This window comes from Osmerus eperlanus, chromosome 25, assembly GCF_963692335.1.
Source record: "Osmerus eperlanus chromosome 25, fOsmEpe2.1, whole genome shotgun sequence".
NCBI classification, from domain to species: Eukaryota; Metazoa; Chordata; class Actinopteri; order Osmeriformes; family Osmeridae; genus Osmerus; species Osmerus eperlanus.
This window is the reverse complement of record NC_085042.1, coordinates 4426455-4444303: the sequence shown is the minus strand read 5'-3', so window position 1 is coordinate 4444303 and position 17849 is coordinate 4426455. Positions and strand designations below refer to the sequence as shown.

The following is a 17849-nucleotide window of genomic DNA, read 5'->3' as shown; positions in this document are numbered from 1 at the left end:
GATGTTAGCTTCGTTTACATTTAATCTACAGGGCACCATCCCAAAAAGGGTTACTCAATAACATTTCTATACAGCGTAACAAGGACCCAGCCAGTGGTGTGTGTATGACAACCAGCATAATGGAAAACTAAACAGTTTGTCGCGTGGTCAAGTTTAGCCGGTAGTCCTACAGTGTAGTGGAAAAGCGGCAATATTCTACATTCCAAACCATCAGACTGGTATGGTTAAAATACATAAAAGCACGATATGGACAATAACAGCAATGTCACGTTAAATGTAAATCTTTATTACATAGATATTTGATTCCACCGTACATGTTGTGGTGTTGGTATTGAGTAACAGGAGAGACAGCAAGAGAGAACACAGTGCTTTCTACACATCTCCCACAGTGCACTGGGAGAGCGGAACAACATCTCCCACAGGGCACTGGGAGAGCAGAACAACATCTCCCACAGTGCACTGGGAGAGCAGAACAAGACAGAAGTCCCCGGGGTAAGGCTTCGCTCATCTGGACCAAGAGGTGGAGAACAACCGCTATCCAGGACGTGGTGAAAGACAAATGACAGCTCCAGCTCTTGGGACGCGAGTGTGGGGGGAGTTTGGGGGTATGATGCTCCGACGCAGGGTTCTCAGTTGGCCTCGTCCTTTGAGGCCTCGTCGAAGTTCTCCACCAGATCTAGAGAGAGGCAGAGGGAAAGACGAGAACATCCGTGAGCTCGCTACATGGTGAGCGTGCGTGCGGAGCCTGAATCAGAGCGGACCGTCGGAGGACGTGAACGTACCGGGGACCTCGTCGTCTTCATCCACCTCCGCAGCGACCATGGGGGCCATGCTATCTCCGGCTGAGGACGCAATGACAGGAGTCAGGTGTGGGGGGAAGGTGTGCGTGTGAGACGGTGAAAAAGGGCATGGTTGTGTGACGGTTGTCAGAATTCATGAGATCATCAATTGTGTTTTTCAGTCGATGGATCACTCAAGGAATCATCATCCAACTCTTGTGATAAGTTATGTTAGGCGAACACAAATAAAAATGACCGTACAGTGTTTCTCAAACATTGGCTGGTGCACGACTGCAATGGCTTGAAATAAGAGACGCACAAACGTAATATGGTCAAGTAGGTGTTTAGGAATGAGGACACAATGACAAGAGTCAGGTTTGGGAAAGTGTGTGTGTGTGAGACAGCTGAAGCATGTCAGTGTGTGAGAGAGTGGCTTTCCATGCACAGGCATTGTCAGAGTGTGTGTGTGTGTGTGTGTGTGAGAAGCGTGAGAGCTTACTTGGTTTAGGCAGGTTCTCCGCCAGTCTCCGGAGGCTGGTCAGGCTGTCGGCTCCCAGCTGGTTGAGGATGCTGGGCAGCATCTCGGTCAGCTGCTTGTTCTCTGCGTGGCCCGTGATGGTGAAGGTGTTGGCTGCCAGGGAGGCCTGCACCTTGGGGTTGTTGAAGTGGATGACCGTGCCCTGGTTGGTGAACATGTTCACCTGAGAAAAACCAAGACATGAGGAGGGGGGGCACTGGGACCCGGAGCATAGGATAAAGGCTGATTCTGTAGTTTACTGAATGTATCAGATATATAATGAGGGGAGGGGGGGGGGGGGGGTACATTTAAAGCTTGTGTTCTACCTCCTCAATGCCAGAAATGTTGTTGACTCCCAGCTTCTTGAGGGAGAACTGCAGCTTCTTGTCGTCTGCCGATGCTGTCCTGTGCACCACCTTCTTCTTTCTGCGGGCAGAACCCTGGAGCAAAACACACAGAAAACGTGCTGAACGACACACTGCCAGAGCACTCGATTCAATGACGAACAGGATATGATCGCCTACCTTGCCGCCAATGCGGACTTGCGCCTGAAGTTTGGCGAGCTTCTCCTGGTTCATAATTGACTCCTTCATCTGAGGACAGGTGAATCATACAATCAACACTGACGCCACCTAACAAATTCTAATGAACTATAGATTTTCGCAGAGAATGTTGTCAGAATTCATGAGATCATCAATTGTGTTTTTCAGTCGATGGATCACTCAAGGAATCATCATCCAACACTTATGATAAGTTATGTTAAGTGAACACAAATAAAATGACCGTACAGCGTTTATAAAACAATGACGTGCAGTGCACAAGCCATTGCAGTGCACGACTGCAATGGCTTGAGATAAGTAACGCACAAACGTAATTTGGTCAAGTAGGTGTTTAGGAATGCGCAGCTGCACGGCATGCAGTGCACGCCCCTATCAGTCCAATTGCATACAGCAAATTTTCGTTAAAGCAGCTAGTCATCTGTCTGATTAGCTAGCTGATCATAATTTATCAGTGATGATTACAGTAATACAATCCAATTTAAAAGACACGGTGGGTTACTCATTCCAACTGTACAAAATAGTCTAGCTAGCCGCCTACAGTAGCAAGTTAGTTAGGCTAGCTGGGCCCCGTTTATCGATAAGGTCAAAAAACAAACGAATTTTGTCTCTTTATTTACATTTGATCTAACTGAGGAAATTACATGTTGTTTTCCTTTAATACTACAAAATAAAAACACGATCAACGGATTTCCTAAACTTTTACAGCTCGTTACCAACCTGGGAGTGTGTAAACACGCGGACCTACAGAACGAGGGGTGGAAGGAAAGAGGGAAAGGAAGGAAGTGACGAAATGTTCAACGATTATGCCCCGGTAAAATGTGAGAAATTAAATCAACCTGCAACGAAATTACTACTCATATACATAAATACGTTACACGTCTGTTGTACATATATGTACAGTACACATTATAATTAAAGAAAAGACAACAACAGATTTAAGCAAAGAGTGGAAAATAAAGTTGCACAGATACAGGGTTGCCAGGTTTGAGTTGAGCGAGTTTCAACTGGAAAACAATAATAAAAATATTAGCCAAAGTAAACGAATACAACAATAGGAATGTCAAAAGAACGTACATAATCGTATATATTTATTGTTGGTGGAGAGACTTAACTGCATTTCACAACATTTAGACAATTATGTGGAACGTGCAAGACATGCCTGGCAACCTTCTTCTTTCACATGTCATGGCTGCCTCCGGTGTGCTGAGAGGCAACGTGTTAGCTAATTTGGAATATAAACTTTGGATTGCATGTAGCTAACAAGCATTGATCTGAGCCAGAATTGAAATACAGCAGCTATACTCATTCTTCATACTTAAGGAACACCACCATATCAGGTAAACTACAGTTTGAAGCATCTCTGTTTAGCTGGCGGCATGTCGCCTGCTGTCTAGCCATGCTTTATTTCACAGTAGCTTGCTAGCAAGCTGTTTGTATTTACCTAGAATATATAGATATAGTTTCAAGCGAACCAAAGTTAGATTCCATTATATTTTGTATGTTTCGAGACATTGTTTTTAACCCATGTCAAACAACCTCTTCATTCAGGTGGACGCCTCATCGTATTTCAGATAAGTAAAAGCAATCAATAGAAATGGCTTCATTCAAACCCACAAAAATTCAACAATACCCCAAGTTGGGCGAGAAAGTCACACAAGATACTTTGTACTGGAAAAACTATAAGGTACGTATAGTACGATGTACGCAATCCTTCCCTGAATGTTGATGTTGTTGGTGTAAGTCAAATCATCCTTGCCTGTTGTGTTCCACAGTCCCCAGTCTTGATAAAGGAGTTTGGAGCGATCACAAACATTGATTGCTCCCCATTGGCACCTCACAACTATGCAGTGACAGCTTTCACAAGGGTAGGTCTTCTCCTCCACCCTGACATCACCAGGTCATTCAACATCCCATCAGTCCTTCAGAACCAAGACTGTTGACAGGTGCTACTGTGAAACACAGTGACCCAGCATCACATCTCAGCAGAACAGCTGGGTCACAATTCTTCATTAAAAAAAACGAACAGAATCTGATTTTTTTGGCACGGTTTTCTGTCCCTTTCTCTTCTCCTTCCCCTTCTCCCCGCTTTCCCTCCTCGTCCTCTCTGCTCCTCCCCCGTCCAGATCCACATCTATGGCCCGTTCTCCCAGGAGCCCGTGAAGACCTTCACGCGGTTCAAAGACACGGCGTACTGCGGACGCTACCGGTCCGACGGCCAGATGCTGGTGGCCGGGTGCGAGGACTCGGTGGTGCGTCTCTTCGACGTCAGCGGCCGGGTGGCTCTCAGGATGTTTAAAGGGCACTCAAAGTAGGTCTGCCAGAGCCAGCTCCCATCTGCTCCCTCCACACACCATCTCTTATCAGGGAAGTTGTGCTGGAGCAGCATTTACAATGCAGGGTTGTGCCCTAGTGCTTCATCAGCGAGCAGTGTGAGGTCGCTTTTTCCGGGGGCGGGCCAGTGTATGAGCATGTTGAGTTGACTACAAATCCGTCAAATATAAAATTGAAAGGGATCCTCGATGTGCTGAAACGGGCACCAGCGAAAGGCATCGTTACATGTGGCAGGTCATATCTGATTCTCTCTCACATTCGGCGTCCTCTCAGGGCTGTGCGCGTGACTGATTTCACCTCGGACCGCTACAAAATCCTCACCGGCTCGGACGACTACAGCTGCCGGCTGTGGGACATCCCCAACGCCACCCAGCTGTGCTCCTATCAGGAACACACGGACTACATCCGCTGTGGCGTCGCCAGCAAGCTCAGCCGAGACCTCTTCATCACGGGTCAGACTCTCACCTCAGGCTGTGGTTCTGGTTGCTCGTGTGTGTGTGTGTGTGTGTGTGTGTGTGTGTGTGTAAGACTGTGTGTGTGTGTGTGTGTGTGTGAGAGAGAGTGTGTGTGAGAGAGAGAGTGTGTGTGAGAGAGAGTGTGTGTGAGAGAGAGAGTGTGTGTGAGAGAGAGTGTGTGTGAGAGAGAGAGTGTGAGAGAGTGTGTGTGTGAGAGAGTGTGTGTGTGAGAGAGTGTGTGTGAGAGTGTGAGAGAGAGAGAGAGATATTTCTGACTTGCAGTGTTTGCCTCCCCCCCAGGCTCCTACGACCACACAATCCGAATGTTTGACGCTAGGACTGACAAGAGTGTGATGACCATGGACCACAGCCAGCCTGTGGAGAGTGTTCTCCTCTACCCCACAGAGGGGCTCCTGGTCTCTGCAGGTGAACCCCTCACCCGAAACCATATTAAATAGATAGACCAAAACTGACAGGGTGATATCAAAAAGCTTCGTTCGTAACCCTTCTTAAATTGACCAACTGTGGCTTCTGATTGAGGTTGATGCCTGTTGTTGCTCCTCCTCTCCACAGGGGGCCGCTACGTGAAGGTGTGGGACCTGTTGAAGGGAGGCCAGCCTCTCGTGTCTCTGAAGAACCATCACAAAACTGTAACCTGCCTGTGTCTCAGTAGCAACGGAGAAAGACTGCTCTCTGCTTCTCTAGACAGGTGTGTGTGTGTACCCTGGGATTCTTGTTGAGTAATGAGGTGTTGGGTGATCCATCGACTGACCAGTCCAGTGATGATCTCAGCTCCTCGCAGAGCTTGATTGAGCAACTGTTGGGAGCACAACTGTTGGGAGCACAATCAGCTACAGGACCATTCCTTCCTGTCGACTCAGCTCTGCCCCTGAACTGAAGCCGGCCTGTGTTCCTGGGAGCCCTCCTATGACATGATAATGTAAGACGTGCGTGTGTGTTTCTGCCATCTCTCCAGGCACGTGAAGGTCTACAACACCACCAACTACAAAGTGGTCCACAACTTTGACTACGCCGCCTCCATTCTCAGCCTGGCCTTGACTGTAAGGACATGACGCCTCCATCATTCATGCTCTCCAAGTTCGATTCCAGTCTCGTCAATAGATTGTAAACGTGTGTGCGTGCGTTTGTGTCTGTCCACAGCCCGATGATCAGACTATTGTGGTGGGGATGACCAATGGTGTTCTGAGCGTCAAGCACAGGAAGAGCCCTGAGGAGAAACAGAAAGTGCCCGGCAAACAAAGGCGGAAGCCAACGTACCGCGTCTTTGTCAAGGGCAGGAATTATGTCCCCAAACAGGTAACCCCTGACAACCCCCTTGGCTGGCTTGTCCTGTGAACACCAGAAGCATTGGCTACTCCTCTGGCATCTTCCCCTTGACTGAAAATGACTATTGGGTCTTGGGGAACGGAGGAGTTGGATGGCTAGCTGTGTGACGAAACTTCTGGTGACGGGAGTTTTCTAATCAGCTCGGTCTGCCCTCGTTTGATAGGGAGTGGGAGGGGCCGGAAACATGCGTCAACCACATGCGCCGCAAGAGTAACAGTGTCGAAAACATCTCTCAAATGTATCGTTGTCATTTGAAAGATTCTACCGTGGGGAAAATGAATAGATCATTGAATCGCCCCAGCCCTGCTGTTGATTCACGACTTCCAGAGCGGTCCTGTCACTGAAGAGTCATGATGACCTCCTGAGTCTTAGTAGCCGCTGCTCATCCTCCTTATTAATGACAGTGTCTATCCTGTTATTCAAACATTGAGTTTTAATACATTTGTTGCTTGTCCTGTTGGGTTTGTGATTATCCCCCCCACCACCACCACCTTTGCTTCCCTCCAGGATGACTACCTGGTCAGCCGGCCAGTCCAAATGCACCTGGCCAAGTATGACAAGCAGCTGAAGAAGTTCAGTGTGTCCAAGGCTCTGGACACCGCCCTGGAGGTAACTATGACTACCCAGGGCTGCTGGGGGAGGGATGAGATCTCTGCTGGGGAGGGGCGAGGCCTAGAGGGGGGTTCGGGGGATGAGTCTGTAGTGAGGTTGCTGGGAGTGTGAAGGGAGAAGTCCGGGAGCGTGGAGGGATGGGCCGAAGGAGTGTGTCAAGATATCACGAATACGTTTTTTTTAGCGGTTGGTAAATCTGCATTTTTTTGCATTCACCTTGTGCGTGTCAGTCATGGAGGAGGCAGAAGAAGCCTGAGGTGACCGTGGCGATGATGAAGGAGCTGGACCGCAGAGGGAAGCTGAGGAACGCCCTCGCGGGGAGAGACGAACACCAGCTCTCCCAGATCCTCAACTTCCTCATCGGGTAACTAGAGCCACTCGGATCCCCATAAACCTGGTTACTGTGGTCATATTGTTTATACTCGGGCACAAAACAAACTATATAGGGGTCTAGCTCAGTGGTAGAGTGTCAAGAGGTTCAAATCCCCCCCCCCCCGGTACATTTCTTTGGATGAACAAAGTGACTTTGGGGCTCACTTACAAATGCCCTCGTTTTTTCGAAAAAGAAGCAAACGTCAAACCTCGGTATAACCGAGTTCGTCTGTTGTTTGAGTGTGCTGTGTGGTTGTCTTTCTGCAGGAACGTGGTTGATGCAAGGTTCGCCCCGGTTCTAGCGAACGTCACCGACATGGTCCTGGGTGAGTTAGACCACGGAGGCGTCCATTGTTGTCATGAATCAGTGACACATTCAGCGTACCGTAACGCTTAATCTTTCAGTCGCTAACCGATGTTCAATGTGTAACCTTTTCTGTCTATCTCTGTGTGCGTGTCTGTCGGTCCAGATATCTACCGGTCAGTGGCTGGCCAGTCCTCCATTGTGGACAGACAGATCTGTCGTCTGTCGGAGCTGGTGGAGAAGGAGGTCGACTACCAGCTGGAGCTCCTGGAGGTCCTGGGCATGCTGGACACTCTGTTCGCCTCCAGCCTCCCCAAGAAGGAGTTGCCTTGTCCAGGCAGCAGCAGGGCTAACGGGTTGGGCCAGGTGGAGGTGGGGGTCCCGGGGCCACAGCTTCAGGCTGCCTGAGGCCCCTGGGGAAGAGAGCCGCGGAAGGCCTGTATGGTTCTGGAACTGATTCCAGGCGTGTTCTGGAACACGGGAGCACAACTGAATGAATGCGATGATCCATTCTTGAAATCTGTTTTGGGTAGCTCACTATGGAAACGTGGATCTGGCTCGCTGCAGTACAGCTGTTCCCTGTGGTGACTGATCCTCTTTTAAAGGAGAGTGAGAGGACGAGATGGAGTGGGTTTTCATACATTTGTGTGTATGTATATTCCACCCATTTTTATGGATGTAAAAAGATGGAATGAATTTTATTTGAATGTCAAAGTTAATGTTTCTTTATTCTCTGCTGTGTGTGTGTGTGTGTGCACGTACACGTGTGACTAGGTGCATGTGTACATTTATTGATTGGTATTTCGAGAGCATATTATGCATCATTTCTATGTGCAGTTTTTATAAAGAAACAATGAAATGTTGAAATCGACTCCATTGGTGTCTGTATAACGATGTCTGTGATAAACATATTAAATGCAATACCATGAGCTAATGTAATAATGAGGGGGTGAGAGAAAATATAGAGAGAAAAGGGAGAGAATACACTATATATTTTGAGGTACAAGTCATCGTGCCCAGAGGTCGTTGAGAGAGTATTGATGTCAATACAGCAGAGATGCTACACAGATAACATCAAACTAGCGGGCGGAGCTTTGTGACAAACTGTCCAGACCGTTGTTGGTTCATGTTCATGGTTCACCTCACGAAGAACTTGGATTCTGCGATCTGCTCTCTTCCAGCCTCGACTACCACAGAAGATAAGAAGCGTGCGGAGTGACTCTTACGTGCGTTAAAGTAGCGAACTCTGAATGGACTTGAAGTTTCGTCCGCAATCTTTTGGAAATCGCTTCCCTCGGAAATCTTTTGATTATACTCCCTGTGTGCGGTAACTCAGGTAATCGCGCATTACACTATAATGACCAGCCTTTAAATAGTAGCCAACAGTTTAATAAACTAGCATAGATTGGGAAATTAAAAGCCACACGGCCGTCAGGTGTACGTGACACTTATTTGAGGCTCAACCCTTAATCCGACAGCATGCAATTTGATTGAGATGAATAATAGGCTTTTGCCTGCTTGCTTGTCGTCTTAAATTGATAGCGCATGTTTGATTTGCTTTCTGCAATGCTGTTAGGATATATTATGTTTCTGTTAAAAGAGGGTAGGAAATGAATTAGAGATTTTCAGACGCACCAAGGAGTCTACCCCTGCTCCCTGTCTCCCTGTCACTCTCTCCCTCCCTTACCTCTCCTCGTCCTCCACCCCTCTGAAGAATGGGTCGTTAGTGATATGGAGACGGATGTTCTGTCCCTGTTTCTAGGAAGTGACTGATCAGAGGGATACAAGAAAGGGGTCTGGACGCACACACGCGTGCACACACACACAATGTGTGAACACTTATTATATTTCTTAGAAACACCCCCTGTGTGGTGAAGCAGAACCTTCTGTGTCTCTAAATACAGGTAACTCAATTTAAACAGCTACAGCCTAGCTGTTGTATTAGGTATCTTTACTGGGCTGAGGTGTTTTTTTGGAGGGGATCCCTCACAGAATTGCTGCTCCTGTGGTGTCCTCCATGTAGTGCTCTCTGGAGAGCTTTGGTTACTTGTCTTCATCTGTGGGTATCTGCGAAGCCCTCTGCAACATGTCTTGTAAAACGGGCTATACAAATCCAATTGGATTCGATATAAGCGGAACCTCCATCTGACTCGATGAGGGTTAGCGTGTGGGGGGTCCTCTGTTCTGCCTCTTTGTGGCCTGGAACTGGGTCGTCATTGGACTAATTCGGCCCTGACAGATGAAACTGTCTCACTTGCCCGTGCCCTCTCAGATCACACTGGAGGGTCTGGTCTAGATCAAAGGATAGCCTGATCCGTCTAAGCATGGCTTAGTTATGTAGGCCATAGCTCCGCGTTACAATAAACGTGTTGCGTCAAGTCAAAACCTCAGTCACACAGTTTCGTCTTTATTCGGAATCCTACCTGGACATACAAGAGAACGGAGAAGATAAGATGTACAAGAGCAAAGTGTGTATGTTTGGGGGGGGGAGGAGTGAAGAAGTTGTGTGTGTGGTATCATGTCCCCTCTGTCTCTCTTTAGGTGCACGGAGGATGGAGCTGAGCAGGAGAGAGGTGCCTCTCTACGTGAGTACACTGTTCCTAACGAGAGGAGGAAACCAGGTCAGTTTGGGGAGCGGTGATTGCAAGGCTGGGAAAGGGTATCCCATGGGAGCTAAGCTGATGGAGTGAGCGATAGAGAGAGAGGAAGAGAGCTACCCTCTCTTCTATTTTACTCTCCATACTCTACCAGGGCTTCCCTGACCAGGCTGAGGTCTGAGGCTGGTAGGAGGACTAGCCCTGACCTGACTAGGTGTTCAGCTTGTTTCTTCTATCAATGTGAGGCCAAAGTTTCAGCGACAACAAAAAATTCTCCCCGGCTCTCCTCTCGCGCTCCTTGTCTGTTCTTCCCATCCTCTCCTTCTCTTTGTCTCTCTCCTTGTTTTTTCCTCCTCTCATTCTCTTCTCCTCCTTTCCTCGGTCTCCTCCTCTTCTCCTCTGACCTCTCATTCTCTCCTCTGTCTTTCTCCTTCCCGCATCCTCTCTTCATTCTCTCCTCCTCCTCTCTCCTCTTAGTCACGCATCTTCTCTCTCACACTCCCGTCCCTCCCGATCCATCTTTTTCCCCTCCCTCATCCCTCTATCTTTCCCCTCTTTTCTCTCTTCTGACCCTCCCTCCTTTCTTCTCTCATATCTACCCATCTCCTCTCATCCTCTCAGCCCAGCTGGTAGCATAGAGACAAGCATTCCTGTTTTTATTGGAGTCTTGGAGAAAATCTCCTCTCTCTCTCGCTCTTTGCCCGTCTCATCATTCCTTCTCTCTCCCTCTCCCCCTCGCTCTCTCTCTGTCGGCCTCTCTCTCATACCTCCCTCTCACCCCCCCATCCCTCTCTGTCTCTCTCATCCTTCTCCCTCCCCCTCCCTTTCTCTCATCCCTCAGGGCCAGGCGAAGGTGTTTGCGTTGCTGCCTGCCCTCGAGCCACTCCTCGAGGAATGTGAGGTCTTCGTCGTTCTAGAAGGATCCACTCTGGCCCATGTCATCAGAGTGCAAAGAGATGTTATGCTTTGCTTCATAGTGCCTGGTCAGTGTGCGTGTGTGAGCGAGCGTGTGTCTTGTGGCAACCAAAGAGCTCAGAGTGGAGTTTAACCTCGCATAGCTTAGAAGGGACAAAAGTGCCCAAAAGAAGAAGGAGAATTTGCTTCAAAACAGTTATTCCGTGAACGAGGGAAATCCTCGGTGTCCTCGCCAGGGCCATGCATGGCAGCAGAGAACAGAGGGGTTATGGTAAACACCATTGCCAGCTTCCAGCTCTCCTCCATGTTGCTATCGCTTCCTACTCAAACTCCTCGAGGCGTGCGCCGGTCAGCTACAGTGTGTTCTACCGTTCCCCAATCAACCAATGGGCTGACCGACACACGATTGGCTGGCTGGCAATGTTCACACCTGGCCTGGATCCCCCTGTCCCAGAGCTGGCCCGGGGCGCTGTCCACAGTGGTGCTGGGCATTTCGCTGCTTCTGAGTTCCCTGGTTGCCACAGTGTGTGTGTATACGTGCGTTTGTACACGCACCGATCCAAAACACTGTGAATTATAAGTGGATACGGAGCAGAGGTTTTATGCTTATTTTGTTGGGTATAGCTCAGTGAAAGATTATTGGACTGAATTATTAAGTGTCTGCTATATGAACATGTTATATTGTTACATTGTCTCAGCTTGCTGCCTGTCTCACCATTGGTCTGATCTAATCACTTTCTGTCTATCTTCTGATTGGTCAACAGGTCATAACCTGGCAGAGGTGGTCCTAGTTCATGCCTACGTTTGCTCGGATAACTCACCCCTCACGTTTGTGGGAGGGGCCAGTCTAGAGTACATTCAGGATGATGCCCAGGTAGGGACACTCACACACACACACATACACACATGCACACACAGTTAAACGTAGTATATAACCCTCCACGCTCCCTAGGAACTGGCCGAGCACCTGGTGACCCACAGTCAGTGTCTGACTTCCAGGGATCACAGCGAGCTAAGCAGCCTCTTCTCCCTGGGCCAGGAGACCACTCGCTGGGCCATGGACCACCACCTAGCCCTGGCCGTGGCCAACCTGGACATCCCCCCATCCTGGAGCCTGCTGTCGGGCCCCTGTGGACAGGGTAAGACGACAAACAACCCTGTCGTCGGTCGGTTGTCGGGCACCGAAGTCTGCCGGGTTAAATCATCTATCGGGTTTCTCTCCGATGAGGTTTGAGATTTCTGTCCAGCAGAGGGAACAAGCGGCCAGGCAGTGAGGTCATCAAAACACAGAGGAAAATAAGAGGTTTAGCATTTGAATGTTTTAGGGAGTGAGAGAGAGGGAGGGAGAGAGAGAGAGAGATAAGGTTTCAGTCGGCCAGCCTTGGTATAAATCCTCCTCTGTCAGCACGCTGCAACTTGCTGCCCAAACGCGTCCGACACAGCTGAACTCTTCAACTTCCCTCTCCTCCGTATCGCTTCCCTCTTGTCACGGTCGTTTGGCGCGTCGGGCCGACCGGGGGAGAGCGTGTCTCCATCACATGCGTGTCCTGTGGTGGATTCATCAGCGCCAATTCATCGTCCAGTAACGAGATTAGTAGCACTGTGCCGATACAGCCTGGGGGTGTACTCAGGTTTGAACACACACTGTGTGTGTGTGTGTGTGTGTGTGTGTGTATGAGCTGTGTGTGTTTGTGTGTGCGCGCGTGGGTGTGTGGGCCTCTGGCGTAAATAACAAATGTGATTTCCTGTTAATGTTGTTAAAGCAGTCTGGTTCATTGCACCACGACACAAATGACCCTCTATGACAGTTTTGCGGTTAACTGATCTAATTGGATAAGGTAGTTCATGACGTCATACACACAGTTATCAGTCTGACAGACGGACGCCCACCAGGACAGAGAGACGGAAGTCTCCATGATGTCCACTCCTTCCTATGTCCTGTGTAATTAGATACTAGCGTACTAGTGTGGCATGAGATACCAACAGGTGTGTGATACAAGCAAGTGTTGGGTATTAGCAGTTCAGTTCGCTCACATATTGATTTGACATTTTTGAATGTATTGATAACCACACGGTTATCGGGTGTTCGATACAAGCAGTATAAGATACTACATTTACATTACGTCATTTAGCAGACGCTCTTATCCAGAGCGACTTACAGTAAGTACAGGGACATTCCCCCCGAGGCAAGTAGGGTGAAGTACACAACATAATTTTTGCATGGAATCGAACTGACAACCTTCAGATTACTAGCCCCGATTCCCTAACCGCTCAGCCACCTGACTCCTACTAGCAGGAAACGTATTCACTGCAATAACAGGTGTGTGACAGTTGAGAGGTCTGTTAGCTGAGACATAACTAGGGAGGCTAAGGACAGCAGTGTCTAGATTGGAGGATGACAACAGTGTCTAGATTGGAGGATGACAACAGTGTCTAGATTGGAGGCTAACAGCAGGGTGTGGATCGGAGGCTGACAGACAGGCGGCTAATCCATCGGGGGAGCCAGTCAAGTGGGTCAGTAGAACACATAGATCCTGGAGGAGAGGATGGGGGAGAAGAAGAAGAAGAGAGAAGGAGAACAGAGGAGACAGGAGGAGTGGAGGAGAGAGGAAAGGAGAGGAGAGGAAAAAGGAGAGAAGAGCACAGGGAAGAGGAAACGTTTTTCTTGTTTAGAACCAATTGTGGCACACACACCTGCTGTCCTGGATCAGGGCCAAGCGAGAATCGAACCCAAGACCTTCTTGCTGCACGGACCATGCCGCACAAGAGAAAATGGAAAATGGAGGTGCCATAAAAGAGGAACTGGAAGTGGGGAGAGTAGAGGAAAGGGAAATGTGTCATTGTTCCTTATCAGTGGATGGGGCTTATTGAGGTTAATCGAAGTTACTTACTCAGGCTAATAATATTACTGAAACTGTCTTAGTTCTCTCTGTCTTTCTCCTTCTCACTCATCTTTCTAAATCTCCCTTTGAACCCCCTACCACCTTCCCCTACTTCTCTCTCCCTCCCCCTCACTTCTCCACACTCACTCTCCCTCCTCTCTCCTCTCTCCTCTCCCCTCTCGCCTCCTCTCTCTCCCCTTCTCCTCCACACTCACTCTCCCTCTCCCTCCTCTCTCCTCTCCCCTCTCGCCTCATCTCTCTCCCCTTCTCCTCCACAATCACTCTCCCTCCTCTCTCCTCTCCCCTCTCCCCTCCTCTCCTCCACACTCACTCTCCCTCTCCCTCCTCTCCCCTCTCCCCTCTCACCTCCTCTCTCTCCCCTCGTTCTCCAGATGGCTCCCCCAGAGAGTCTATCCTCCACCTGGCGGTGCGCTGGGGCCTGTGGCGACTGGCTGAGCTGCTGCTGTGCCAGCCAGGAGGCCTGCTGGCCGTGTCCCTGCCCAACGAGGAGGGCATCACCCCCCTACAGCTGGCACAGGCCGCCGGGCACCCAGACATGCTGGAGCTACTTTCACAGTAAGAGGACTACGCAGGGTTGTACGTGAGCAGTGGTTCTCAACCCTGGTCCTCAGGGTCCAACGTCCCGTATGTTTTAATTTCCCCCTGCTCCAACACAGCTGTTTCTAATGAATGCTCGTTAGCAGGCTGGCTTCCGCAGAGCTTGATAAGGAGTCATTCATTTGAATCAGGTGTGTTGGAGCAGGGAAACATCAAACGTGCAGGGCAGGGGTTCCCTGAGGACCAGGGTTGAGAACCGCCGTACTAGAGATATCTCCACACTGGATGGCCAAATACTGTACTTGTACTGTGTTCTAGTTTTATGACCCGTTTAGTGCTGAAAACAACCCATTTATAGTCTCCCATTTGAGAATAAGATATAGTGTGGACTCTTTGTGAACTTCTGTTTGTGTGCAACATGTATGTGTGTGTGTATGTGTGTGTGTGTGTGTGTGATGTTTGTGTGATTTATTTAGCCCAGTGTTCCCTGCATTCCACACTGAGAGGCTGTAAATTCAGTTCACTGGAACATCTTAGCTCCAAGATCGTAACAATATTCGAACCCACCTGTCAAACTACAACACATGTGAGGCCAGAGCAGTCTGACTGCAGGCGCCACGGTGAACACACACACACGCACGCGTGAGCTACGAATACCGTGTGAACGCATCTACCTGTGTTCCCAGCCCCCCCAACCCCTTGGCCACGCCCCCTGCAGGTCTGTCTCAGGTGTGGGCCGACAGGTCCCGCCTCCTCAGGTACGCCCACCACTCGGAGAACCTGACCCTCACGGTCCGACAGAACCACGTGTGGAACCAGAACCCTCCTTGGAACCGACACAACGACATCCGGATCCTGAGAGAGAGACTCGGAGACGAGAACTTCCTCAGAGAGGTCTCGACCTAGAACGATTTGCCCTGTAGAACCTAGAGAGAAACCAGTCTCCAAATAGTTTGAAGTCGGCATGTCAGCAAGTAACACATATCTTTCCTTATCTCTTTCTTCTCGGCCAGCTCAAGTTTTTCTGGCGTGGTTCCGGTCGAGGTGAGGAGCGAGAAGAGGTCCTGGATCAACCCGAGGAGGGTGTGTTTGGATTTGACTTGTGTTTATTTAGTCAGAAGACGCTTTTATCCAAAGCGACACGGAAATAGTGCATACAGAAAGCACCGTGGGAAGTGCATCGTTCTGCTTGCGTTGCTGTTTTAGGCTGCTTTATGTTTTCATGTCTCTGTCTCTCTGGTGTGATGTGAGAGTGCCCTGCGATGTTCCAACGGTCTGTGCTTGACTGCCCTCTTCTGGGGGCTACAGGTACTGCACGACTATTCGTCGAGGTTGGACACGGGGGTCTGGAACACACACGTCCCTCTCTTCCCTCTCTTCCCTCTCTTCCCTCTCTTCCTTCTCTTCCCGCTCTCCTCTTTTTCATTAAGGCTGTACATTAAACCATTTGTACACACTTTATGGCCTTTTTCAAACCCGTAAAAACCTCTCTCCCTTGCTCTCCCTCTTTTCTGTCTCACCCCCCCCTCCCCTTATCTCCTTTCCTCTCTTTTGTTAGCTCTGTGGGCTGCCCTACCCTCTTTTTTTCGTTTCTCTCCCCCATTCCCCCCTCTCTCTCTCTCTCTCTCTCTCTCTCTCTCTCTCTCTCTCTCTCTCTCTCTCTCTGTCTGCATGTTATTGTATTTTCCTTCTCTCTATCTGTGGGAGACGGTATGTTCCACGCTGGCTCCCCCCCCCTCTCTGTGGCAGTGGGGCTGGAGCCAGCTGGAGGGCCCAGCTCTCTGTGAATGGCCAGGCTTTCATGGCACCCCGCTGGGCCACAGAAGAGGCCTCGGCCTGACACGGCTAGCTTTCCCCCTTCCAGCACCCAGGCTGTTGTTTGGGGAGGCCTATGTGTACCCCTCCTCCCTCCCTCCCCTCCTCTTTCCACTCCTGTCTCCTCTCCGGGTCTATATGACCCACTGTAACCATGTTTCTCTCTCTGTGTGTGTGTGTGTGTGTGTAAAGGTGTATTCCCTGTGTCCGTCCACGAAGGAGTCGGTGCTACAGAGGAGAAGGTAAGAACGACCACTCTTTCAGATGGTTTCTGGCTGTCAGAAGTGTCGGTGTCCCTGAAGATGCGCAGCATACTGTCCTAACAACCACACTGGTTCACAGTCTACACTTGAGGTATGGACAAGCGTCCATAACTAAACACTACAGGTGTCTGTCGAACCCTCAGAATAGCGTATCATAGAGTACCCAGGACTCCTAAAGTGACTGGCTCTGTGTTTCCAACCCCCCTCTTGACCCCACCCTCTCCTGCCCCCCCCCCCCCCCCCCCCCCAGTCCGGCACAGGGTTAGCCCTCTCCCCCACAGTTCCCAGTTTAGTGCTAGAACCACAAACAGGGCATTGGCTGAGAGAGAGAGAGAGAGAGGGTCTTGTCTGATTGGCTGCTTCTCAGTAGCTCCAGTGTTCCACTCGATGCATTGTGCAGGTTTAAGTGTAAAGGCATCACCTCACTGAATAGTGTGTTTTGTGAGAGGTGTGGCGTGTGTGTCATGCGTTTTGAAGGGTGTGGTGTGTGTGTGCGTGTGTTTTGAGGCGTGGTATGTGTGTGTTTTAAGGTGTGGCGTGCATGTGTGTGATCATGTGTTCCTTGCCCCTGGAGAACTTTAAGTGCAGCCGGTGGTCAGCTAATAGATCACACACACGCGCGCACACACACACGTGTAGAAACCCAGCACTAGTCTGCCATGTGCGTAAGGCCGCCCTCTTTATCCTACACCCATTCTCCTCTGCCCTGGTACTCTGGTGATGAAATGCGTCAGGGTGTTTGGGAGCGTGCGTGCGCGCGTGTGAGCGTCGTCCCGTGTCGTGCGTGTGTCAGCGTGAGAGTGAGCGAGCGTGTCAAAGCCGCGTTGAACGCTCCTACTCTCTCCCTCTCTCTCTCTCCCTCTGACCTCGTCTCTTACCATGGACGTGTTTGAGGAACCACTGATGTTCTGTCTGAACGAGGAGGAAGAGGAGGACGAGGAAGAACGATCACTGTCTGAGACGGGTGAGTCACCATCTCTCCTCGCCTTCTACATCATAGCGTATCTGCACTCGGTACTCATAGACATTCTGTGGTCTGTGGTCTCATAGAAAGTCTATAGGCAGTCTCATGTGTACCCTAACAGTGGGTTTGCCATTGCATTAGCCAGGGGAATGTTCTAGGACTCAACTGGAACATTCTGGAACATTCTGGAACGTTCTGGTAGCTCCCTGGTCATATCCCAGGTGGTGGAATCTAGTTCCTGTGGGGAAACTGTTACTCTGGAATAAGGTTATGAAACGGAGGGGCCTCTGAGACAGCAGTTGATCTGTTTCCTGTGTGGATTGTGGAACTGTGGGGCGTGGTTCTAGAATGGGGAGCGGGGGGGGGGGGGGGGAATGAGAGCAGGGCTCTGTCCCCACAGACAGAGAACAGGCTCCCGGTGTGATGCTCTGGAAGGCATGCTGCCGAACACAGACCCGAGATCAGCCAGCCAAACGTAGGTACCGACCACCTCTGCGGGGATCAGCGAACGTAGTCCCGGTTCACTTCCACTAGGGACTGCGTCCTCACCGATCCTCTGGTTGGGCTGTTGTGGTCGG

The 17849-nt window shown here is 50.0% G+C and overlaps 3 protein-coding genes across 4 annotated transcripts in view; 2 read left to right on the top strand and 1 right to left on the bottom strand.

Moving 5' to 3' along the window:
• Positions 1 to 265: 265 nt before the first annotated feature.
• On the bottom strand, positions 266 to 2715 carry LOC134011792 (transcription factor BTF3-like). Its single transcript, XM_062451237.1, has 6 exons — positions 2574 to 2715; positions 1821 to 1889; positions 1623 to 1736; positions 1279 to 1480; positions 783 to 842; positions 266 to 676 (listed from the first exon to the last, which is right to left on the bottom strand). The coding sequence occupies exons 2-6, from the start codon at positions 1887 to 1889 to the stop codon at positions 630 to 632; spliced, it is 492 nt and encodes a 163-aa protein (XP_062307221.1). The 5' UTR covers positions 2574 to 2715; the 3' UTR covers positions 266 to 629.
• utp15 (UTP15 small subunit processome component) lies at positions 2560 to 8136 on the top strand. Of its 2 annotated transcripts, none has more exons than XM_062451204.1 (13): positions 2560 to 2674; positions 3405 to 3540; positions 3629 to 3721; positions 3980 to 4164; positions 4461 to 4639; positions 4943 to 5068; positions 5216 to 5351; positions 5619 to 5703; positions 5804 to 5959; positions 6497 to 6598; positions 6832 to 6965; positions 7241 to 7299; positions 7444 to 8136. In XM_062451204.1, the coding sequence occupies exons 2-13, from the start codon at positions 3451 to 3453 to the stop codon at positions 7683 to 7685; spliced, it is 1587 nt and encodes a 528-aa protein (XP_062307188.1). In that variant the 5' UTR covers positions 2560 to 2674; positions 3405 to 3450; the 3' UTR covers positions 7686 to 8136. The 2 variants fall into 2 exon arrangements, with proteins under 2 accessions (XP_062307188.1, XP_062307187.1); XM_062451203.1 differs by lacking the exon at positions 2560 to 2674 and adding an exon at positions 3004 to 3193.
• A 1693-nt stretch (positions 8137 to 9829) lies between these two features.
• Positions 9830 to 17849, top strand: part of LOC134012330 (rho guanine nucleotide exchange factor 28-like) — a 29242-nt gene continuing 21222 nt past the window's right edge. Inside the window, exons 1-9 of the mRNA XM_062452123.1 lie at positions 9830 to 9898; positions 10716 to 10857; positions 11554 to 11663; positions 11742 to 11928; positions 14064 to 14247; positions 14916 to 15123; positions 15243 to 15312; positions 16237 to 16286; positions 17202 to 17271. Of these exons, the coding sequence (XP_062308107.1) occupies positions 9830 to 9898; positions 10716 to 10857; positions 11554 to 11663; positions 11742 to 11928; positions 14064 to 14247; positions 14916 to 15123; positions 15243 to 15312; positions 16237 to 16286; positions 17202 to 17271 (1090 nt within the window). The remainder of the gene's footprint in view (positions 9899 to 10715; positions 10858 to 11553; positions 11664 to 11741; positions 11929 to 14063; positions 14248 to 14915; positions 15124 to 15242; positions 15313 to 16236; positions 16287 to 17201; positions 17272 to 17849) is intronic.

What these genes read in the sequence shown, in the direction of transcription:
- LOC134011792 (XM_062451237.1), bottom strand. Translation starts at nt 1,889, where the DNA reads ATGAAGGAGTCAATTATGAACCAGGAGAAGCTCGCCAAACTTCAGGCG. An exon ending in ACATTTCTGGCATTGAGGAG is followed by an intron (nt 1,481 to 1,622) that starts GTAGAACACAAG and finishes GGTTTTTCTCAG; the next exon opens with GTGAACATGTTCACCAACCA. An exon ending in TGAAGACGACGAGGTCCCCG is followed by an intron (nt 677 to 782) that starts GTACGTTCACGT and finishes GCCTCTCTCTAG; the next exon opens with ATCTGGTGGAGAACTTCGAC.
- utp15 (XM_062451204.1), top strand. Translation starts at nt 3,451, where the DNA reads ATGGCTTCATTCAAACCCACAAAAATTCAACAATACCCCAAGTTGGGC. An exon ending in CCGAGACCTCTTCATCACGG is followed by an intron (nt 4,640 to 4,942) that starts GTCAGACTCTCA and finishes CCTCCCCCCCAG; the next exon opens with GCTCCTACGACCACACAATC. An exon ending in GGGGCTCCTGGTCTCTGCAG is followed by an intron (nt 5,069 to 5,215) that starts GTGAACCCCTCA and finishes TCCTCTCCACAG; the next exon opens with GGGGCCGCTACGTGAAGGTG.